The sequence below is a fragment of the Bos indicus genome, chromosome 13 (genome assembly GCF_029378745.1).
Source record: "Bos indicus isolate NIAB-ARS_2022 breed Sahiwal x Tharparkar chromosome 13, NIAB-ARS_B.indTharparkar_mat_pri_1.0, whole genome shotgun sequence".
NCBI lineage: Eukaryota > Metazoa > Chordata > Mammalia > Artiodactyla > Bovidae > Bos > Bos indicus.
In genome coordinates, this window is record NC_091772.1 from 64540378 (window position 1) to 64561856 (window position 21479).

Below are 21479 nucleotides of genomic sequence, written 5' to 3' on the forward strand. Positions count from 1 at the left end.
CAGAGGATAAACAACAAGCTAATATAAGATGTCATTTCAGGCAGTGATAAAGGCCATGAAGCAAAATCAAGCTGGGTAAACAGTTAGAGGTGGGATAGTGGGGGGAGGCTATTATTTTAGATAAGGTGGCAGGGAAGCCCTCTTGGAAGGGGTGACATTTGAGTGGAGACCTTCATAAAGTAAGGGAACAAACCGTGTGAAGAAGAGCATGGCAAGCAGAGGACACAGCAAATGCAAACACCCTGAATTGGAATGACCTTAGGATGCTCAAGGCACAGCAGGGAGGCCGCTGGAGCTGGAGCAGAGTGGACGTGAGGAAGGGGATAAGGTGCCTGGTAGAGGGGTGATCGCAGATCATGTGGGGGCTGTGGGCCAAGGCGAGGAGTTTGTTTTGATTGCTTTTAAATATGTAATTACTTGACTGCTCTGAGTCTTAGCTGCGGCACTCGGGATCTTTAATCTCCATTGCGGCATGCAGGACCTTTACTTGCTACGTGTGAACTTTGTAGTATGTGCGATCTAGTTCCCAGACCAGGGACCAAACCTGGGAGCGTGGAGTCTTAACCACTGGACCCCCTGGGAAGTCCCAAGGTGAGGAATTTTTATTTTATTCCAGGTGATTGGTAGTTTTAAAGCAGAGAGTGATGTGATCTGATTTCACACACAGAGCATGTCCACAGGCACTCCCTCCTTGAAGGCTCCGCACAAGCTAAGACCAGGGAGAACTGTAATTCTCGCATTGCCAATGAGGAGGCTGAGGCTCACATTGATTCAGTCACTGGCCTGGACTCGTGCGATTAGTGGCAGAGTTGGAACTAGCAAGCCCATGTCTTCTGACTCCGAGTCTGTCACGCAGCAGTGCTTCTTCGTATTCAGTTAGGAATGAATGAACAGACGAACAATCGATGGTGTTCCTGTTGGGGACCCCATCAGAGCCAGGGGCCCAGAGTTTAGGTTGTGTGCACGTTGCCATTCAGCTTGGGACCAGGGATGCTGCAGTGCCTTCCTAGAGTGTCCAGTGGCCACAGCGTCTATGTGGATGTGTGTCCTCTCTCTGCCCAGGTGGATGAAGAAACCCCGGTGTGGTGTCCCAGATCACCCACACTTGAGCCGAAGGCGGAGACACAAGCGCTACGCCCTGACGGGACAGAAATGGAGGCAGAAACACATCACCTACAGGTGCCTCGCCGCCCCCTCCTCCCTGGCATCGGCTCCACCCTCTCTCAGTCATTTCCTGGCCTGAGTTTCTGAAGTTCACACTGTCGGAGGGTCTGTGATCAGGGCCTGGCTCTAAGAGCCTATGACTTTGTCTTTCTTGTAGCATCCAGTGATTGCTGGGTCTCCAACTTCAGGTTTGTTTGGTCCTTTAGGGGCTGATGAATTATGTTCTGTTTAGATTCCTAGCATTTTCAGTTACGGAAAGTGGGATATGACTTGTCTGATAACTTTCACCTGGGCTAAAGAACCGTGGCTGAACTCATCCTCCCTACCACCGCTTGCCAAACCCCACTCCCTCTCATCTGGATCCCTTCCCGACTTGGCCTGATTGATGGACTTCAGCTGAGATTCCCAGCATAGAGTTCCAGTTGTTTCTTAAGGACTGTAAAGAGCTGGGGGCTGAACTGCAACAGCGTTATCCCTTTTGGGGAAACCACGGGCAAAGCAGGAGCAGGCTCCAGGTCAGACCAGTGACCACAGGCAGGGATGCTGGAGCCCATCACAGGCGATGCAGACATCTGGATTCAGATGGGGTGGATCCAGGGCCAGGCATAGTACAGGCTTGGCTGCGCCCTGGTTGCCACCTCTCAAGTTTCTGATTCCATCTCAGGTGGATCCCCTGGGTTCAGGAGTAGGATCTAAGACAGAGATCTTCAGAGTTGAGCTAAGGGTTCTCCTGGGGCTTCTCTAGTGGCTCAAACAGTAAAGAATCTGCCGGCACTTCAGGAGACCCAGGTTTGATCCCTGGGTCAGGAGGATCCCCTGAAGAAGGGAATGGCTACCCACTCCAGTACCCTTTCCTGGAGAATTCCATGGACAGAGGAGCCTGGTGGGCTACAGTCCATAGCATCACAAAGAGTCAGACAGGACTGAGTGACTAACACTTACTAACTTACAAGGGCTCTCCTGTTCACAAGCTGTAGAGGCCAGAACAGAATTTTTCAGAAATCTGACAAGAGAAGGAAACTTAAGAAGAATCTGGGTTAGAAACCGGATGGACTCTTAGAGTCCTCCAGAAGAGGTAGAGTGGATGAAGAGAAAGAACTGGCTCCTAACTGAGCTCTGACCTTACCTTATATCCTGCAACCTCTCTGGGCTTCAGTTTCCTTATCTGTAGAATGAGTGAATAGTCCTTGCCCCAGGTGTTCATGGGACAGAGCAACCAGAAGTGGTGATGCTCCATCAGGGAGAACCATGCAATATGGATACAGTAACCCCACATAACTGATTCAATCAGATGCCACCCTATACTAGCTTCTGGGTAGACACATAGTAGTAGTTGGGGGCCAAAGACTTAAAAAACGTTTTCAACTGCAGTATAATTGCTTTACAATGTTGTGTTAGTTTCTGCTGTACAGCAACGTGAATCAGCTATAGGTATACATATCTGGGCTTCCCAGGTGGCTCATTGGGTAAAGAATCGCCTGCAATGCAGGAGACATAAACAGAAACAGTTTCAATCCCCGGGTCGGGAAGACCCCCTGGAAGAAGGCATGGCAACCCACTCCAGTATTCTTGCTTGGAGAATCCCATGGACAGAGGAGCCTGGCAGGCTACAGACCATAGGGTCACAAAGAGTTGGATACAGCTGAAACAACTTGAGCACACACACATATATCCCCTCCCTCTTCAGCCTCCCTCATCACACCCCTCTAGGTCAACACAGAGCTCCGAACTGAGCTGCCTGTGCTATATAGCAGGTTCCCACTAGCTATGGTAGTGTATGTACATCAGTGCTATTCTCTCAGTTTGTCCCACCCTCTCCTTCCCCCACCCCCTTTCAAAGAAAGGGATGTTCCACTAAACTCTCTACAGTGTAAGAGTTTTTATAACATTTATAAATGTACATATTTTATGTATTGGGAGAAAAACTTAAAAATTAGGAAATGCCATGCACCAACTTGATTTTTTCCTACAAATTCAACATAGTCTTTTTCAGAGATCAAATACAAAAACACCGAGTAAAAGGCAGGGCGAGGACCCAGAGCCTTGTCTACCCAGCCTCTTCCTCAATCCCTGGGCTACCTCAGCAGAATTCTAGGCCCACACAGCTTCTCATGTTCCTTTTAGCTCTGCTAGTCTCTAATTTCCTGTCTGTTCCTCCCTGTGGTTTCTCCCCTCTCTCACCAGCATTCACAACTACACCCCAAAGGTGGGTGAGCTAGACACTCGGAAAGCTATTCGCCAGGCTTTCGATGTGTGGCAGAAGGTGACCCCGCTGACCTTTGAAGAGGTGCCATACCACGAGATCAAAAGTGACCGGAAGGAGGCGGACATCATGATCTTCTTTGCCTCTGGTTTCCATGGCGACAGCTCCCCATTTGATGGAGAAGGGGGATTCCTGGCTCATGCCTATTTCCCTGGTCCAGGGATTGGTGGAGACACTCACTTTGACTCAGACGAGCCGTGGACGTTAGGAAATGCCAACCATGATGGTAAGGTCATGAGGGGACCGGGGATTGCTTGGCTGTCAGGAAAAGAAGCCCTGAGGAGGAGCTTGGAGGATTCCATAGTTGAGTTACCTGGTTTCCAGAGATTCTTGTCAAACAGCTGAGAACCTAAGAGGGTGGGAACTGCGGTCAACACTCGATCCACTGGAGCAGGGAGATGAGTCAGATCACTTGGTTCGTGGTCTAACTGAATGGAGTCGGGAGGAAGTGTAGGCCATGACTAAGAAGATAAAGGAATGGATCAGAGACTGGAGGAAAAGGTTAAATGGGGATTAAAGCTGAAAGTGGTAGGCTCTGGCCTGACTGATGAAGACTTCAAAGGCCACGCTGTGGGAAGACATGACTGAGTCACCCTTACGTCGACCTCACAGGTGAATAACAGGCCCTGTAATTACTCTAGCATCTTCTGTGTAGGAGTAATAACAAGACTCCTCAGGTTGCAAGAGTTCCTCGTCAGTATTCACTTGTAAGTCTCTTGCTTAGTAAGTAGGCAAGTGTACATCATTATGCCCATTTTAAAGATGAGTTTGAGGCTCATATGGCATAGCTAGTAGGCGGCATTGCAGGGACTCAACTAAAGCTCAACCACCTGGCCACGTGACCTGGGTGAGTCGTTCACCCTCAGTCTCCTCATTTATCAAATGAGAGTCTGGATTAGGTGACCTCTTCTGACTCTAATAGAACATGACGCATGTGTTTGAACATTTAAAAAAGACACTGCCAAGGAGACTTCCCTGGCAGTCTAGTGGTTAACAGGGGCACAGGTTCGATCTCTGGTCGGGGAACCAGGATCCCACATGCCACACAGCGTGGCCAATTAAATAAATAAATACAAATTTTTTAAATGTAAATAATAAAAATATAAAAAAGACACAGTCTCTGCCCTCTGGAAGTCCAGAGTGGAGTGGGAAAGACAGATGTGTACAGAAGTCACCCTGTCACAAGGCGGACTATACTGAAGGACGTAGCAGAAGTACCAAGAAAATCAGTAGGAATCTAGAGGGAACAGGGACAGAGGATTTGATTTGATTCTATTTTAGATTATAATAGGTTAGAATCAGGATGTTACTATTCTAAGGTCTATGTCAAATATTTTCCACATACTATATAATATGTATATGTTATTATTATTATCCCCATTTTACAGATAGATAAACTGAGGTGTAGAGAAACAGTAAGTAACCTACTAAGGTCCCTACTAAGGGCCCACAGTTGCTGAATGGGGAAATAAGGCTTCAAACCGGGTGTGTCGACTCCAGCTTAGCCACCATGCTGTTTCCATGGCTCTCCCACTGTAGGGCATACCAGAATCACCTAGAAACTTTTTTTTATGAATTCTGATTCCAGGCTGCAGGCCCCTGACCTCTTGCCATTCTGATTCTCTGGTTCTGGGGTCAGGAATTTGCACGTGAGAATTTGCATATGGTCTCATAAATTCCCCAAGGGCTTCTGAGGTAGGCATTCAAGGAGCACCATCTTAATCTGCAGTTTCCCTAACTTGCCTGATCATAAGAATCAACTGGGGGTTCTTATTATAAATGTGGATTCCCAGGCCCTTTCCCTGGAGATTCTGATTCTTAAATTTGGGAATCCTTAGTGATTTCTTTGTCCTTGGTGATGCTTCAGGCTGAGAGCAGCCTTTAAATGCCCATTTCCTCAGAGGCTGTGTCTGCTGCAGACCACCTCCTTGAAAGCTTTTCATATCGTTGCATAGATCAGGGACCCGGACTTGGCCTGCGTGTCAGAGGGTGATCCACAGGGTGGCCTGGCCAGCGCTATGAAGCCGCTCGTTCTTCCCTGGCCCCTCCCCTCTTGTTCAGTCCTCTTCCCATCCAGCTCCATCCCCTCTGTCCAGGCATTCCTTCCCTTGTGTCCTCAATGTGTTTCCCGGCTTTCCAAACACCTATTCTTTATCTCCTTCTTATTCTTGGATCAGTGTCAACCAGTCAGCGGTCTGCGCTCGCTGATAAAGTGTGAAGAGAGGAGAACTAACAGTTTTGCCTGCCCATTATGTGCCAGGCACTGCTAGCTGATAACGGTCAGAGCCCTGAGAGAGATAAATGAATGATTAAAGACACTCTTCCTCGGCCCTGCCCTTCCCAGCTCTGGGTGGACACTTCTACAATGCTCCTTGCTGGTGGAGACCTTGGGCCAGTCCCCAAATCCAGAGAACTTCCGGGGGTGCGTGTGGGAGGAGTGGATGGGCACCATCCTGACACCCTCTTGTCCGTCCCACCCCACTGTCACCCACAGCCAACAATTCGGACAGAAATTCCAAGACAGCTCATGTCTTCTTTGGATGGGAGTCAAGACTTTGCTCTGGAAAACCAGGCATGAATTATACAGAGGCAGTTCATAACCCCGGTAATAGACTGCTAGAAACCAGAATGCAGCCATTGCCTAAGGACAGCCTTTGGAAGGAGACGAAAGGAACCAGGATTGATTGAGCACCTGCGTGTTATCTCGTTTAATTTCTGCATAAACTCAATGAGGGCACTGAGGGCAGCTTCCTGGGAATTTTTTGTTTGGTGGCTTTCTTCTCTATTCTAAATTTCTGTTAGGAAAAATTTCACGCTCACAAAGTAGGAAGAATGATAACAGGAGCCCCCAGGCACCAATCAGCCTAATCCGGCAGTTATCAACATTACATCAGTACTGATTCATCTACCTTCCCCCTACCTTGATTTTTTTTAATATATATTTTAAAGAAAATTTTAAATACAGTGTCATTGTATCTGTAAATACTCTAGTACTGGACTGGCCAAAAATTTCACTTGGATTTTTCTGTAAGATGTTATGGAAAAACCCATTTGAACTTTTTAGTCAACCCAATACATACCCCTAACAGATTTTTTTTCCTTCTTGCTAAAAGACATTTCTTTCTACAGTAGGTCCTCGTTGATTACCTGTTTTAAATATAACACCATGTACATGTCAATCCCAAACTTCCGGTCTATCCCTCTTCCCACTCTACCCCACTGGCAACCATAAGTTCATTCTCTAAGTTCTAAAAGTAAAAAAAAAAAAAGTGAAAGTGTTAATCACTCCGTCGTGTCCAACTCTGTGACCCCATGGACTGTAGCCCGCCAGGCTCCTCCGTCCATGGCATTTCCCAGGCAACAATACTGGAGTGGGTTGCCATTCGCTTCTCCAGGGGATCTTCCCCACCCAGGGATAGAACCTGGGTCTCCTGCATTGCAAGTGGATTCTTTACCATCTGAGCCACCAGGGAACCCCCTGAGTTCTAAGAGACTATTTTTAACACGACCACAAAATTATGATCAAACCCAACAACATTAATAATAATGTCTTAAAATCCAATACCAAAAATAAAATTTAAAAAAATCCAATACCCAAAAATAAAATTAAAAAAAATCCAATACCCAATCTGTTCATTTTCTTGAATCACCTAAAAATGGCTTTTACAGTTGTTTACTTGCATCAGGATCCAAACAGCATCCACACATCATTCATGGTTGACACGTCTCTTAAGACACTTTCTATTACCAGTCACCTCGATTTTCTCGTCCCTGTACCTGTTGAAGAAACTGGGTCATTTGTCCTGAGTATAGGCGTTAGACTCAACTAGATTCGGGTTCACTTTTTTTATATATAATTGTTTCTTTTTTATTGGAGTATAGTTGATTTACACTGTTGTGTTAGTTTCAAGTTTTCAGCGATGTGAACCAGTTATACGTATATTCACTCTGTTTTAGATTCTTGTCCCATATAGGCCATTACAGAGAATTGAGTAGAGTTCCCTGTGCTATATGGTCCTCATTAGTTATCTATTTTATATATAGTAGTGTGTACATGTCAATCCCAATCTCCCCACTCTTACCCCTTGGTAACTGTAAGTTTATTTTCTACATCTGTATCTCTATTTCTGTTTTGCAGATAAATTCATTTGTACCTATATTTTGAAGATTCTACATATAAGCAATATCATGATACTTGTCTTTCTCTGACTTAGGTGCACTCTTACCATATCTCTCTTCCCTGTCTATCCTGAATATCAATAATTAGATGTTTAAAAAACAAAACAAAACAAAACAAAAACCCTGCCTGCCAATACAACAGAGGTGGTTTCGATTCCTGAGTTGGGAAGATCCCCTGAAGGAGGGCAGGGCAAGCCACTCCAGTATTCTTGCCTGGAGAATCCCATGGACAGAGGAGCCTGGCGGGCTATAGTCCATGGGGTCACACAGATTCAGACACGAAGTGTCTTAGCAGGTACACACAATAATCAGATCAACAGGCCTGGCTGGATTGACTCTTCCGGAGAGAATGCTCCCCAGGTGGCACTGGTCCTCCCTGTTGCATCACATTTGGGAAGCACGTGTGATGCAGGCTGTCCCACTCCAAGTGACATGAAGGCTGAATGGTTGGTACAGGTGTGTCAGCCTGACCCAACCATTATAAAATTCACCCAGGGGACTTTATTTTTAAAAGGTTGCCTAAGCCCTAACTGCTCAGTTGTGTCTGACTCTTTGCCATCCCATGGAATTCTCCAGGCCAGAATACTGGAGTGGGTAGCCTTTCCCTTCTCCAGGGGATCTTCCCAACCCAGGGATTGAACCAGGGTCTCCCGCATTGCAGGCGGATTCTTTACCAGCTGAGCTTGCTCCTTGGAAGAAAAATTATGACCAACCTAGACAGCATATTTAAAAGCAGAGACATTACTTTGCCAACAAAGGTCGGTCTAGTCAAAGCTATGGTTTTTCCAGTAGTCATGGATGGATGTGAGAGTTGGACTATAAAGAAAGCTCAGCGTTGAAGAATTGATGCTTTTGAACTGTGGTGTTAGAAAAGACTCTTGAGAGTCCCTTGAACAGCAAGCAAATCCAACCAGTCCATCCTAAAGGAAATCAGTCCTGAATATTCATTGGAAGGACTGATGCTGAAGCTGAAACTCCAATACTTTGGCCACCTGATGCAAAGAACTCATTGGAAAAGACCCTTATGCTGGGAATGATTGAAGGAGGGAGGAGAAGGGGACAACAGAGGATGAGATGGTTGGATGGCATCACGGACTCAATGGACATGAGCTTGAATAAGCTCCAGGAGTTGGTGATGGACAGGGAAGCCTGGCGTGCTGCAGTGCATGGGGTCGCAAAGAGTCGGACACAACTGAGAGACTGAACTGAACTGAACTGAAGCCCTAACCACAAACTTCTTAATCAGAATCTCCTTCACCTGTGCATTTAGAAGGTGCTCCTGGAGAACCACTCCTGAAATGTGTGCTGCTGCTGCTAAGTCGCTTCAGTCGTGTCCGACTCTGTGCGACCCCATAGACTGCAGCCCACCAGGCTTCCCCGTCCCTGGGATTCTCCAGGCAAGAACACTGGAGTGGGTTGCCATTTCCTTCTCCAATGCATGAAAGTGAAGTCACTCAGTCGTGTCCGAGACCCCATGGACTGCAGCCTACCAGGCTCCTCTGTCCGTGGGATTTTCCAGGCAAGAGTACTGGATTGGGGTGCCATTGCCTTCTCCACCTGAAATGTGTAGATGATTCTAATTCCCCACCTCTTCAGAGTCTGTGTGAAAGGCAATCTGGCCCACCACACCTTTAAGCTAAGTTCGGGGAGTCTCCCAGGCACCCCATGTCTTCATCTCTTTCCAATGGATCAAGCAGTGAAGTCAGCAGAGGAGACTGGGAGGGAGCCCAGCCCTGGGGAAGGTGACAAGACCGGAAGAGTCACAGGGCCAGCCCTTCACAGTTACTGTAGAGACCGCTCCTCACCCCGGGAACTAGACTGGCAGGGCGGTAAGGAAAGGATCGTTCTGAGTGGTTAAGTTCACACAGGCAGTGGCAGAAGACTAGAGCAGAAAGCCAACAAACCAAAAATTCCCAGGAGGGGAACTTCCCTGGTGGTCAAGTGGCTAAGAGTCCACGCTCCCAATGCAGGTTCGATCCCTGGCTGGGGAACTAGATCCCACATGCCACAACTAAGCAACTAAGATCTGGCATAGCCAAACAAAATAAGCATATTTTTTAAAAAATTCCCAGGAGGCTGAACTTACGCCCTCACTGAGTTTCTGTGGAAATTAAATGAGATAACACACAGGTGCTCAATCAATCTTGGTCCCTTTTGTCTCCTTCCAAAGGTTGTCCTCGTGCAGTGGCTGCATTCCTGTTTCTAGCAGTCTATTGCTGGGGTTATGAGCTGCATCTGGAAAGTTTATGCTTGGTTTTCCAGAGCAAAGTTCTGACTCTTGTCCAAAGAAAACATGAGCTGTCTCACAACCAGGACTCTGAATTTGTAACAGTCGCCCCAGTTGGTTCTGCTGCAGGTCATCCAAAGACTGCATCTGGAAAAATACCGATCATTCAGCATGCGTCGGTCCTAGCCGCTGTCACCTTACCTTGCCAAGAACAGAGCTTTCCCTCAAGGAGCTCACAGTCCTGGGGCAGAAGAGAATGCACTCCTGGCTGTGATGGAGGGTGGAAAGAGGTCAGGGCCATCAAGATGGTACAGGTAAACTGCTGGGAGAGTGTAGAGAAGGAAGCACTTGCTGCCAGTTGGGGAAATCAAGGAAGGTTTCCTGGAGGATGTGGCTGAACACTGAAGGAGTATGGTTGTTCCAGGTGGAGGGGACAGCACTGGCAGAAGAATAGAGGCGAAAGGAAATGCTGTCCCATTCTGGAGTTCTTGCCATGTGGCGATGGTGGTAAAGAACCCATCTGCCAATACAAGAGACGTAAGAGATGCGGGGTTCCATCTATGGGTCGGGAAGATCCCCTGGAGGAGGGCATGGCAGGCAACCCACTCCAGTATTCTTGCCTGGAAAATCCCACGGACAGAGGAGCCTGGCAGGCTATGGTCCATAGGGTCCCAAAGAGTAGGATACGACTGAAGCAACTTAGCACATACCATTTTGGGGGGTGCAGGAGTCAGTGAGATGGGACTGACCAAAGATGGAGGTGCTAAGAAAAGGGAAGGAAGCTGAGATCAGGTATACTGGAATGGCCGAGTAGACTGCTGGGTGCTTGCTAGGAGGCCCAAAGGACCTGAGCACCCAGCTCAAGGGAACTCTCCCTGTTGAAGAGACATCGCAGCTCAACGTGACCCTGATAATTAACCTCGATAGTTCCGTGCCTGGAGGTGGTGTGAGCATTTGTGTATACCTTGCCACTTTAATCTTCACCCCATTTTTATGATGAAGGTACCATTAGTCCCCTTGTTCTACAGATGAAGAGATTTAAAATGTCACACTGCTAGGACAGGGCAGAGCCAGGATTCCTGGCAGTCTGCCCCCCAGGGACGCCACTTCTGACCACGCCACTTCTCTGCCCCTTGCCCTCTTGGATGGTGAAGCCCCTAGCCGCCTCCTGCTCATTAAGCACTGGGGTCTTCTCCATCCCTCTGCTTTTCCCCTCACAAGCTCCAGGAGTTCTCCTGCCCCTCTTCTCTCTCCTTCCATCTCCCCAAGTGTCCCCCGACACTGAACAGGTCTCTCGGGTTTCTGTGGAGTAGTATGCCAGCTCCCCAGCTCTCCCCTGCCATTTTGGTCCCTGGAGCAAATCCACAGGCCCCTTTCCTTCAAGACTTCCTCCTTTTCTCTGCCGAGACCCGGCACAGAGGCTCATAAGGTAATAGACACAGGACCAAGGGTTAGAGGCTGGCCAGGTGCTCAGGCTCTGCTCCCTGGTTGCTAGCTGAGGACACCCTCCCACCCCCACCCACCGAGGAAGAGCCCGGTCAAGAGACCGAGGCCCGAACAGCTTGTCCCAGGTCGTGGAACAGGCCAGGAGCAGAGCCAGGACTGGACCCCAGGAAGCAGAGCTGCCTCCCGCTGGCGCTAGCAGCCGCCTTTGTTTGGGATGGAGCTCAGAGATGAGCTCACCCTTCCCTGCTGCCAGAGGGGCCAGGACCTGAGGAAGCAACTGGGGGCGGCCTGGCCTCCTCATGCCAGCTTGCCCTGCCCCAGCAGAAGGCCAGCCCCAGGCTCTTGGCCAACCTTGCCCTGATCTCACCCATCCCCCTTCGCTGAAGGCACTGGTGGCATCAGCAGCGCGGCAGGCAGGCACGTGTGCCCCAGAGGGCTCTTCTTTCTCCCCAAGACCTTACCCAGGAAGGCCAGTCGCAATCCCTGGCCTCCTCTGGCCCTCAGGGGGCCCTCAGCCAGTGGGTGTAGGGCAAGTTGACCACTGACACTGGGGCCGGAGTGGGTGCAAGGAGTCCTGAGCACCTCCTGGGCTCCTAGCAGCCTCCCCTGCACTTCAAGGTGGCAGGAACGGGCTGTGACATGCCTTGAAAGTGAAAGGGTTAGTCGCTCAGCAGTGTCCACCCCTTTGCGACCCCAGGCACTGTAGCCCACCAGGCTCCTCTGTCCATGGGATCTCCCAGGCAAGAATACTGGAGTGGGTTGCCATTCCCTCCTCCAGGGGAATCTTCCAAAGCCAGGGATCGAACCCACGTCTCCCACATTGCAGGCAGATTCTTTACCATCTGTTAGGGCTGGGCAATAGAGGCAGGGCTCAAGGGACATTCAACTGCCAGAGGTCGAGGCCAGCAGGAGTCTGTAACTGGACATATATGAGTCAGAACTGTTGATATGCCAGCCTGCTCAACTTCCTGCCCCTTGGATTTCTTTCCCAAAGCCAGGGCAACTTCATCCTCGCAAAATCAGGCCCTGCCCAGTCCCAGGCTTGATCAAGACACTCAGGGGAGTTGACTTTAAGAGGATCTGGTTTCTGGAACCCCAATGGCTTCATGCTTCATTTCTGGTCAATGGGCTTGTTCCGGGGACCAAGCTTCTGCCTTTTGAATGGTAACAACTGTTGTCACGTGTCTTTTCCTATCCAGTCCTCTGACAGCCCTTCCGGGTAGATATGATCTCCCCATTGTACAGATGAGGACACTGAGATTCAGGAGGTAGACCTTCTGGGCAAGTTCACAAAGCTGGGGGTGGGGCGGCAGGTAGAGCTGGAAATGAACAAGTCCTGTCCTGTTCTGGGGCCCAGCTCATGACCACTCTGCTGTGTTGCTGCCTCAGCTTCACACTGGGGATCCCACATCCCACTTTCAGCACATGGACCTTGTTGTTTGCACAGGCATCTGAGTCCCTGTGTTGATCTTGACCTCAGGACTGAGAGCGGCTGTGTGACCCAAGCCCCGCCTACCCCCGGGTCTCTGAAGATGACGGCCAGCCTGCCGCCCCAAGGACTCCCCTCTGCCCGTCCGCTCCCTCCTCCTGGCACAGGCCCTTTCTTACTTTCAGACAGACCCCTCTGATCTCCCCGCCTCTGGTCTAATCACCGTGATTACATCATGCCGCCACCCCCACTCCTGCTCAAACCCCCCGCGGACCAAGAAGCCAATCCGAATTCCTGCGCGGGCATCACAAGCCCTGCCCGCCAGCCGGCTGACCTCATCTCCCTCTGGCCCTCCCCTCCTGCTTTGTTCCAGGGCCAAATAGAATGAAACTGCTTGTCCCTGGACCTTGTTTACAGGCGTTCCCTCTGCCAGGAAGGCCGCCCCCACCCCTCTTCCTCTCCTTCCCACTGAATCCATTCTCCGGACTAACTTCTTATCTTTATAGGCTTACCTGAAGCTTCACCTCTGTGAAGCTCTCCCTTGAACATCTTCCTTCCAAGTGTCAGTAACTTCTCCCTCCTCCCCAGAATCCTCACCTGACCCCTGGAAACAGCTATTGAAGCACCTGGAACACTAATTTCACTTATTTTCTTTTCTCTGCCCCTACCCCTGCCACTGTATGGAAAGTTCTGGAAGGCAGGGACATGTCTTGATTTCTCTATATGGCCCAGTGTCTGGCACAGGGCCTGAGACAAAGTTTATGCTGGGTGTTGCTGAAGTAATGGGTTGACTGCCTCTGACACCTAAGTGGGCACCCTGGGCACCTCCCCATCTCGCCCTCTGCAGGGAATGACCTCTTCCTGGTGGCTGTGCATGAGCTGGGCCACGCGCTGGGCCTCGAGCACTCCAACGACCCCAGTGCCATCATGGCGCCCTTCTACCAGTACATGGAGACGCACAACTTCAAGCTGCCTCAGGACGATCTCCAGGGCATCCAGAAGATCTACGGTGTGTGGAGGGGAGAGGGGCCACCCTTCTCCCCTCGAGGCTGGGCTGTCACTGCCTGGGCGGAGGGGGAGGCTGGGGAGCACTGCGGTCTCTGACCACTGTCTGACCGTTAGAGACCTGTGGTGTCTTTGCTTAACCAGAGAGGGCAGGGCTCCCCACCTCCCTCCCTGAACACTTGGGACACCTAGGGGAGGGTCCGAGCTGCCACTTGGAGGGACAAAAGTGACGAGCGGGCCACCCATTCCCCCTCCTCCACTTACCTTCCCTCCACGCACCTCCCCTTACCTTCTGCAGTTCCCTTTCAAGGGGTCCCACCTCAAGCCAAGAGATTCACACGTACACTCAAGAAATGGTGGTGCAACAGGATGAGTATTATCACCAGAGCTTTTTGCTTAAACAAGAAAAAAAGAAACTAGGCTGATACCTGGATGAGATTTGAGGGGCCTGCTACCATGCCCCCCTCCATGCTCTGTTCACACTGGTGCAGGAAGTTCTTGTTCTTGTCCAGGCAGTTGAGACAGGAAGACCCGTTTATGAGAGCAGATGCATGTCCGTATAGTACGACCCCCACAGATCCCAGGATGTGAGGTGTGGAAGGAGGGCTCCGTCTGGGGCCCTGAGGACCTCACAGAGGAGGTGGCCTCACCCAAAGCCTGGAGGATGGGTAGGATCTCCATAGGTGAAGCCGTGGAGGACTGGACAGGTGGTGGGGACTGCAAGGTGTTTTGAAAATAAAATGGACTGTATTTGCTGAGAGTAGACATGGGGGTAAGGGGATGGATTATGCCAAGGTTTCTGGGTTTTATAATCACAGAGCAATGGGACTGACTCCTATCACTCAGAGATCTGGGCTGGGATATTGATTTGGGATCTTTGGTGTTCAATATGGTAGCCACTAGCCACATGTGGCTATTTAAATTCATATTAATTAGAATTAAATAAAATTAAAATTTCAGTTCCTCTGCCACGCTAATAGTCAGTCATTTCAAGTGCTCAACAGCCTCACGTGGCTAGAGGCTGCTATACAAGACAGTGTAGATACAGAACATTTATGTCATCACAGAACGTCCCATGGGACGGCTCTAACATCAAGGGTCTTTACAGCCGTGAACCTAGAAGAGATCACAGAGGGCAGTGATTCTCAACTTGGCCTCCCATTGGAATCATCTTGGGACTTGAATTTTAAAAAATACTGTTACTCAGGCTTCGCCCCCAGAGATTGGATATTAACTGGTCTGGGGTGCCTTCTGAACATCAGGGTTTTCAAAGTTTTCCAGGTAATCCTAATCCTTGCAGCCCAAGTTGAGAAGCACCTAGGGACCGAAACAGAGAGACGAGAAGAGGGCCCACGGCTGTGCTGACCCGTAGAGCAGAGTGGACGAGGAAAGGCTGCCAGCAAAGGAGGCAAAGCTGGGACAGTCCACGGAGGCAGAAGGAAAACCAAGAGAGTGCAGGGTTCTGGAAGAGAAGAGTGTTGTAAGGAAAGCGTTTCTGTGATCTTGCTGGTCTGGCCTCAGACCAGCAACTTTGGCCTCACCTGAGAGCTTGAAGAAATGCAGAATGGCAGGACCCCCCACCCAGATACTCTTGAATCCCAACCTGCATTTTTATCAAGACTCCTGGATGATTCATATGGATATCAAAGTTTGAGTCAAGTAACTGTCGGATTTGGCAACATGGAGGTCATGGGTGATCTTGACAGGAGTTTCCATGGGTCATGGAGCAGAGGCCGTACTGGAGCAGGGGGAAGAAAGAGGAGAGCAGGTGGGGAGGGAAGGGGACACTGAGGGACACCTGCTCTCTCGTAAGAGCAGAGAAGAAAGAGAAGATCTCAGCTTTGGGGGTGGGAAGATGAGCGTTCCCATTTAATGGCCGTTTTCATCTATTTTCTGAAAGATTGGGGCAGTAAACAGAGGGGAGGGGGGACAGGATAGGAGGCGGAAGTGTGACAGGCTTGTCTCACACTGCCTGGCGACACGGAGGCAACAGCAGTGGGGCACAGGGAACAGCTGCCCCCACCCTAAGGCGCAGCCCCTCTCTCCAGGACCCCCGGCTGAGCCCCTGGAGCCCACCAGGCCCCTCCCCACGCTGCCGGTGCGCAGGATCCACTCACCGTCAGAGAGGAAGCACGAGCGCCAGCCCAGGCCCCCGCGGCCACCCCTCGGGGACCGGCCAGCCACACCGGGCGCCAAACCCAACATCTGTGACGGCAACTTCAACACGGTGGCCCTCTTCCGGGGCGAGATGTTTGTGTTTAAGGTAGGACCTCAGTGCTCCCCTCCCACCCCTTCCCCCATGGGTGGGAGAGAGCGGCTGCTCTGGGATTAGGCCTTCTGGGGGGGCCCAGATGGATGGGAGCAAGTCCCGCAGCCAGGACACTGAGTCTCTTTCTGGCGCTGCTGGGTCAGTGGACTGTTTTCAAGAGGGAAGGGGGAAGATGGGTGAGTCTGCCCCTTCCCAGGGGTCAACGCTGGGGAAAAAGTGTTGGAGTCTGGCCTCTGTTCTGTGACTGAGCAAGTCACGTCCATTGTCTGGATCTCGGTTTCTCCCCCTGAGAGCTGGGGGAGTCACTTGCTCTAACGAACAGTGTGTGCAGATCCCACGAGTCGTGCCTGTGACGACAGCAGCTTGGAGTAGGGGCTGGTGCAACCATGGCTGAGTCTGTCTCTGGTCCTGGCAGGGCCGAGAGGATGGTTCTGAGGTGCCCCTGACAGAAAGCTGGCCAGGTCACGTCCCTTGTCCTGCTCGGGTCTCTCTAGCCATGGGCTGACAGGGTGGTGGCCTGCTCCTGTGTTGCAGTTGGGTTGTCAGGGAAGCCAACTCTGGGACAGTGTTTGGGATGCAGGATTTTTTTTTTAAAGATTATTTTGATGTGGACCATTTAAAAGTCTTTGTTGGATTTGTTACAATATTGCTTCTGTTATGTTTTGGCCTTTTGGCCCCAAGGCACATGGGCTCCTATTTCCCCAGCCAGGGATCGAACCTGTGCCCTCTACATTGCAAGGCGAAGTCTTAACCATTTCTGCTAGGGTAGTCCTGTGATGCAGGATTTTGACTAAGACGCACCTTTGGGACCCACATCTGTGGGAAGGAGGAGAGGGACGCCTGGCAGGGCAAGAGGAGAAGACATTAATGAGTAGCAACTAGGCCCACTAAAGGGACTTCCCTGGTGGCTCAGATGGTAAAGAATCTGCCTGCAATGCAGTACACTCGAGTTTGATCCCTGGGTCGGGACAATCCCCCTGGAGAAGGAAATGGCAACCCACTTCAGTATTCTTGCCTGGAGAATCCCATGGACAGAGGAGCCTGGTGGGCTTTAGTCCATGGGATCGCAGAGACTACTGAGAAACAAACAATACTAATAGGCCCACCGCAGACCTGGCCACCCCCGCAGAGAGCTCTGGGACTAGAACGGCCCATCAGAGTCGTCCCACTTGGGCCCCAAATGGCTGGAACTTTATTCAGTCCCTGGACAAAGGAGGCCATGACCTTGGGGGAGTTGTCTGGAGCTGAGGCCATCCCCAGGGAGGCTAACAGGTGAAAACTGCCTGCTGACCACACTCCCAGCCCCCAGGACGAGAACCCCTCCACTGACGGGGGTCTGGGCAGTGTGTCTCCAGCACACTGGGGGATTGTGGAGGGCTGCCCCACCCCACGCCCCTTGTGGATTCTCCCCAGCAAGCTTTGAGCTCTGACCAAGAATCAGGCAACAGAGGTCCACCCCAGTCCTGCTCTGACTGTGAGGCTCAAAGGAAGTTACTAGGCCTTCCTTAAGACTCTATCTCAGATCCACTTAACAGGAGTTGTGAAAGTCAAAATAAGGTTTAAAAAGCTGGGTGTGAAAGTGCTTTGTAAAACACCTAAAAAAAGCAAATCTTCTCTAGCTTTTGAACCATCTTTTATGTATCATGTTCGTTTTTCTGTACCCTTGGATCCTCGAGCTGAATGAGTCCTAAGCAAGTCTGGGTTTTATCATTCCCATTGACACATAAGAAAACTGAGGCCCTGGGAAGTTACAGGCCTCGCCCAGAGTACCTACCAACCAGGACTGCAGTGGGACAAGGCACCAGTGTGCGGAGGAGGGCTTTTTTCCACACTTGGCCTGTTGAGCTACCATTTAATCAACACCAGCTATGTGCCCTGTACTGTTCTAAGCGCTTCACCTATAATCTCTCATCTTTCCCTTCATTATTACCTGGCTCATGAATGGCAAAGAATCTGCCTGCAACACGGGAGACCTGAGTTTGACCCCTGGGTTGGGAAGATCCCCTGGAGGAGGGCATGGCAACCCACTCCAGTATTTTTGCCTAGAGAATCCCATGGACAGAGGAGCCTGGTGGGCTACAGTCCACGGGGTCGCAAAGAGTCGGACACAACTGATGGACTAAGCACAGCACAGTGCAGGTGAGGCTCTTCAAGTACTGAGCCCCAGGTCATGCACCTGTAAGAGGATGAATTCACAGCCAGGGCTTGGGGGAATTTCCACAGCTTGCTTCCCATGGTCCTTGCCCTGCTTGCCAGCTGGAGCCAGCCATGAGGCGGGCACTCTGCCCGGCATCAATGAGCGCCCCCTGCTACCCAGCCTCGGGAAGGGCCCCTCTGGTGTCAGTAACTCTCCTCTGCCCTCCTGTGGTCAACCCAGGCACTGCACCATCCTTTCCAGCTCCTCCACGCTGCCTCCTTTTTCCCCCTAGGCCTGTCCGTCAGGTCTGTCTTGCCACCCCCTGGGCAACAAGAGCCATTGGATGCCTTATTGAAGAGAGGTGATGAGCATCCTGGCTTCAGCATTGGGCTCCGAAATTTAGATGCAGTAAATGGACAGACTTCATGGAGGCTTGCAAGGGGGGCGACCAGGGGAAGTTGTTGGGTTGTTGGGGCCCGAGTCCCAGGGCTGAGATCACTGGATTCAAAGGCTATGCCTCTTTCTTTCCTCATCGTAACCCCCAGGATCGCTGGTTCTGGCGCCTGCGCAATAACCGGGTGCAGGAGGGCTACCCCATGCAGATCGAGCAGTTCTGGAAGGGCCTGCCTGCCCGCATAGACGCAGCCTATGAAAGGGCGGATGGAAGATTTGTCTTCTTCAAAGGTAACATGGTCTGTGCAGAGGGGTGGGACAGTTCCCTTCCCTTTTCGGGACGCCCTTTCTCTACCTTTGAAGAGGCAAGACAGGTCTGAGGGGGTGCGGGGGGTGAGGGTGGATCTCCTGCAAGAGCCTTTCTAGCCCTAACACTGACATCGGACAGGACGGACCCCTGTCAGGGAGTGACCGTTGAGGGTTTCTATGTGCCAGAGTTGGTGGGGTGACAAGCCTCACCCACACAGGGTAGAGGATGGTGGACAACTGAAGGGCATCCATGCTCCACAGAAGACCACCGCATGAGCTCTATAACAGCCTGGAGGGAGGGGGGCGCACAGGCTGGAGAGGTAAGGGAATGCGGGAGGGGAGCTAGTTGTCCGGCTCACCCAGCTTGTGCTGGGTTGTTTCACTTCGGTTATCTTGACTTGGCCAGGCCTCAGAAGGATAAGATACAGATAGTGAGAAGTGAGGGAAGCATTCCAAGGGAAAGGAAGAGCATGGCCAAAGGAGTAGTTCAAGTCCTTTAGAAAACCCACAGGATGGCCATGGAGTGCCCCGTGAGAGCCATGCCTGGAAAGGTAGTTTAGGGGAGAGTCCTGAGAGCCCTGGTTGCCCACCCAGACTGTGGTCTCGATCCATTAGGTCAGTGCTGGCATTCACTCTTCGTCTGAGCAGCAGAGAGCCAGAGGGCAGGTGGCAGTCAGGGCAGAGGTGAGAGGCCATTTCTGGAGTTGAGGATGTTGCTGGAGTTGAGGAGGGCGATGTCTCTAAGGCTTGTGCCGGGAGGAGCAGTGAGGTCAGGAGATGGAAAAGTCCTTGCAAGAGGCTGAGTGCTGAGAGGAGGAAGAAAGAGGACCAAGGATGCCACCTTCTTGGGGACGCTGCAGGGCAGAGAGGTAGTGAGGGAGCCCTCACAGTGGAGATGAGGAACTCTGGAAGCAGACCTGGAAATTCCCAGAGGTCGGTGGGCAATCAGGGTCTCGGGCCTGGGGCCAGGTCCACTGGGAGAGCGGCCATGGGCCACAGCCTCAGAGCTGGGTGTCACTGGTGGAAGTACTTGTGTGTGTGTAAAGCCAGGAGAGACTGAGGTCACCCAGAAAGGAGCAAGGAGCGAGTCACATGAAACGAAAAGAGGGTGGGGCACAGAGGCGGGGCAGCGTGAGGCAAGCTGCCCAGGACCTGACACTAGATTCCGGCTTCTTGCCCTCTAAGCTCTGCCTGGGCCGAGGGGCCCCAGCCTCCCCCGCCACGGGGATCAAGCTGGCCTAGGGCTGTTTCCCCTTGACACTGGCTTCATGAATGACTTTGGTCCCAATAGATGATGGGCAAGTGGATCTAACCACAATCTCCGGCATTGAATGACTGAGGAAAGCTAATCCTGGGCTCCTCTTGGCCACAGGTGACAAGTACTGGGTGTTTAAGGAGGTGACGGTGGAGCCTGGGTACCCCCACAGCCTGGGAGAGCTGGGCAGCTGTCTGCCCCGAGAAGGCATTGACACAGCTCTGCGCTGGGAACCTGTGGGCAAGACCTACTTTTTCAAAGGCGAGCGGTACTGGCGCTACAGCGAGGAGCGGCGGGCCACGGACCCTGGCTACCCCAAGCCCATCACCGTGTGGAAGGGCATCCCCCAGGCTCCCCAAGGGGCATTCATCAGCAAGGAAGGATGTACGTAAGAGCCCGGCCCGGTTTGGGGGGATCTGGTTTAGTGTAGGTCTCATTGGGGCCCGCCCGTGGGAGGCGTACTCTTATGGTATCCAGGTTTGAGAAATACCACCTGGTGACAAAGACAACTGCCTCATATCGACCCACAGTCACAGTCACTTAATCTTAACAGCTGCCAAGTCAGTTTCTCATCTGTGGGCATCATTCACAACTGAGAGGCTTTCATAGACTGACTTCATTCCCTCAGGCAGCATTTCTCAAGCAGAGGTCCTCAGGAGTACTCTAGGAGTGCTTTGAGTTATCAGATCTGAAATGATGGATGTGGTGATCCAAAGGGCTTTTTCACAGGGCTTGAAGATAACAGAGAGAAGCTTTTTTTTTTTTTTTAACGTATGAGATATTTTCTAAGCTTCTCCTGGGTGGCAGGCTGACTCAGAGCCTTTCTCCCCACTAGACTAGAAGCTTATCAAGAAGAAGGACTGAGGGAATGCCATGGTAGTCCAGTGGCTAGGGCTCTGTACTTCAATGCTGAGGGCCTGGGTTCAATCCCTGGTTGGGGTACTCAGACCCCCACAAGCTGTACAGCACAACCAAAAAGAAAAGGGGCTGGGACTTGCTAGGTGCCGAGCACGTATCCATGAATGTTTGTTGAATTCATCTCCATCGATCTGGTCAAAAGCAGACTCTGGAGCCAACCTGGCTGGTTTCATATCCCACCCCCACTACTCAATATGAGTTTGGGCATAGCACTTAAGTCTCTTCATCTATAAAATGGGGATAATAATGGTCCCTACTTCACAAAGCTTTGTGAGGATGAACATAAATTACGTAGAGCAGTTGGCCTGTGCCACGTAAGTTTCAGCTGTTATCATTATCGTCATCCTATTTAGGATGTTTTAGTTTTTATGGAATGACAGGCATTCATTCACTCCACAGTAACTACTGAGAGCCAGGTTGTGTGGGAGGGCTGGAGATGGAGCTTGGAATGAGATGTGCATCGCATCTCTGGCTCCCAGCCTAGA

At 51.2% G+C, this 21479-nt stretch overlaps 1 protein-coding gene across 1 annotated transcript in view; it reads left to right on the forward strand.

The window, feature by feature from the left end:
• MMP24 (matrix metallopeptidase 24) overlaps positions 1–21479 on the forward strand; it is a 54720-nt gene that overhangs the window by 29549 nt on the left and 3692 nt on the right. The window contains exons 3-8 of the mRNA XM_070801562.1: positions 1063–1179; positions 3349–3653; positions 13556–13717; positions 15762–15976; positions 18665–18803; positions 20194–20460. Of these exons, the coding sequence (XP_070657663.1) occupies positions 1063–1179; positions 3349–3653; positions 13556–13717; positions 15762–15976; positions 18665–18803; positions 20194–20460 (1205 nt within the window). The remainder of the gene's footprint in view (positions 1–1062; positions 1180–3348; positions 3654–13555; positions 13718–15761; positions 15977–18664; positions 18804–20193; positions 20461–21479) is intronic.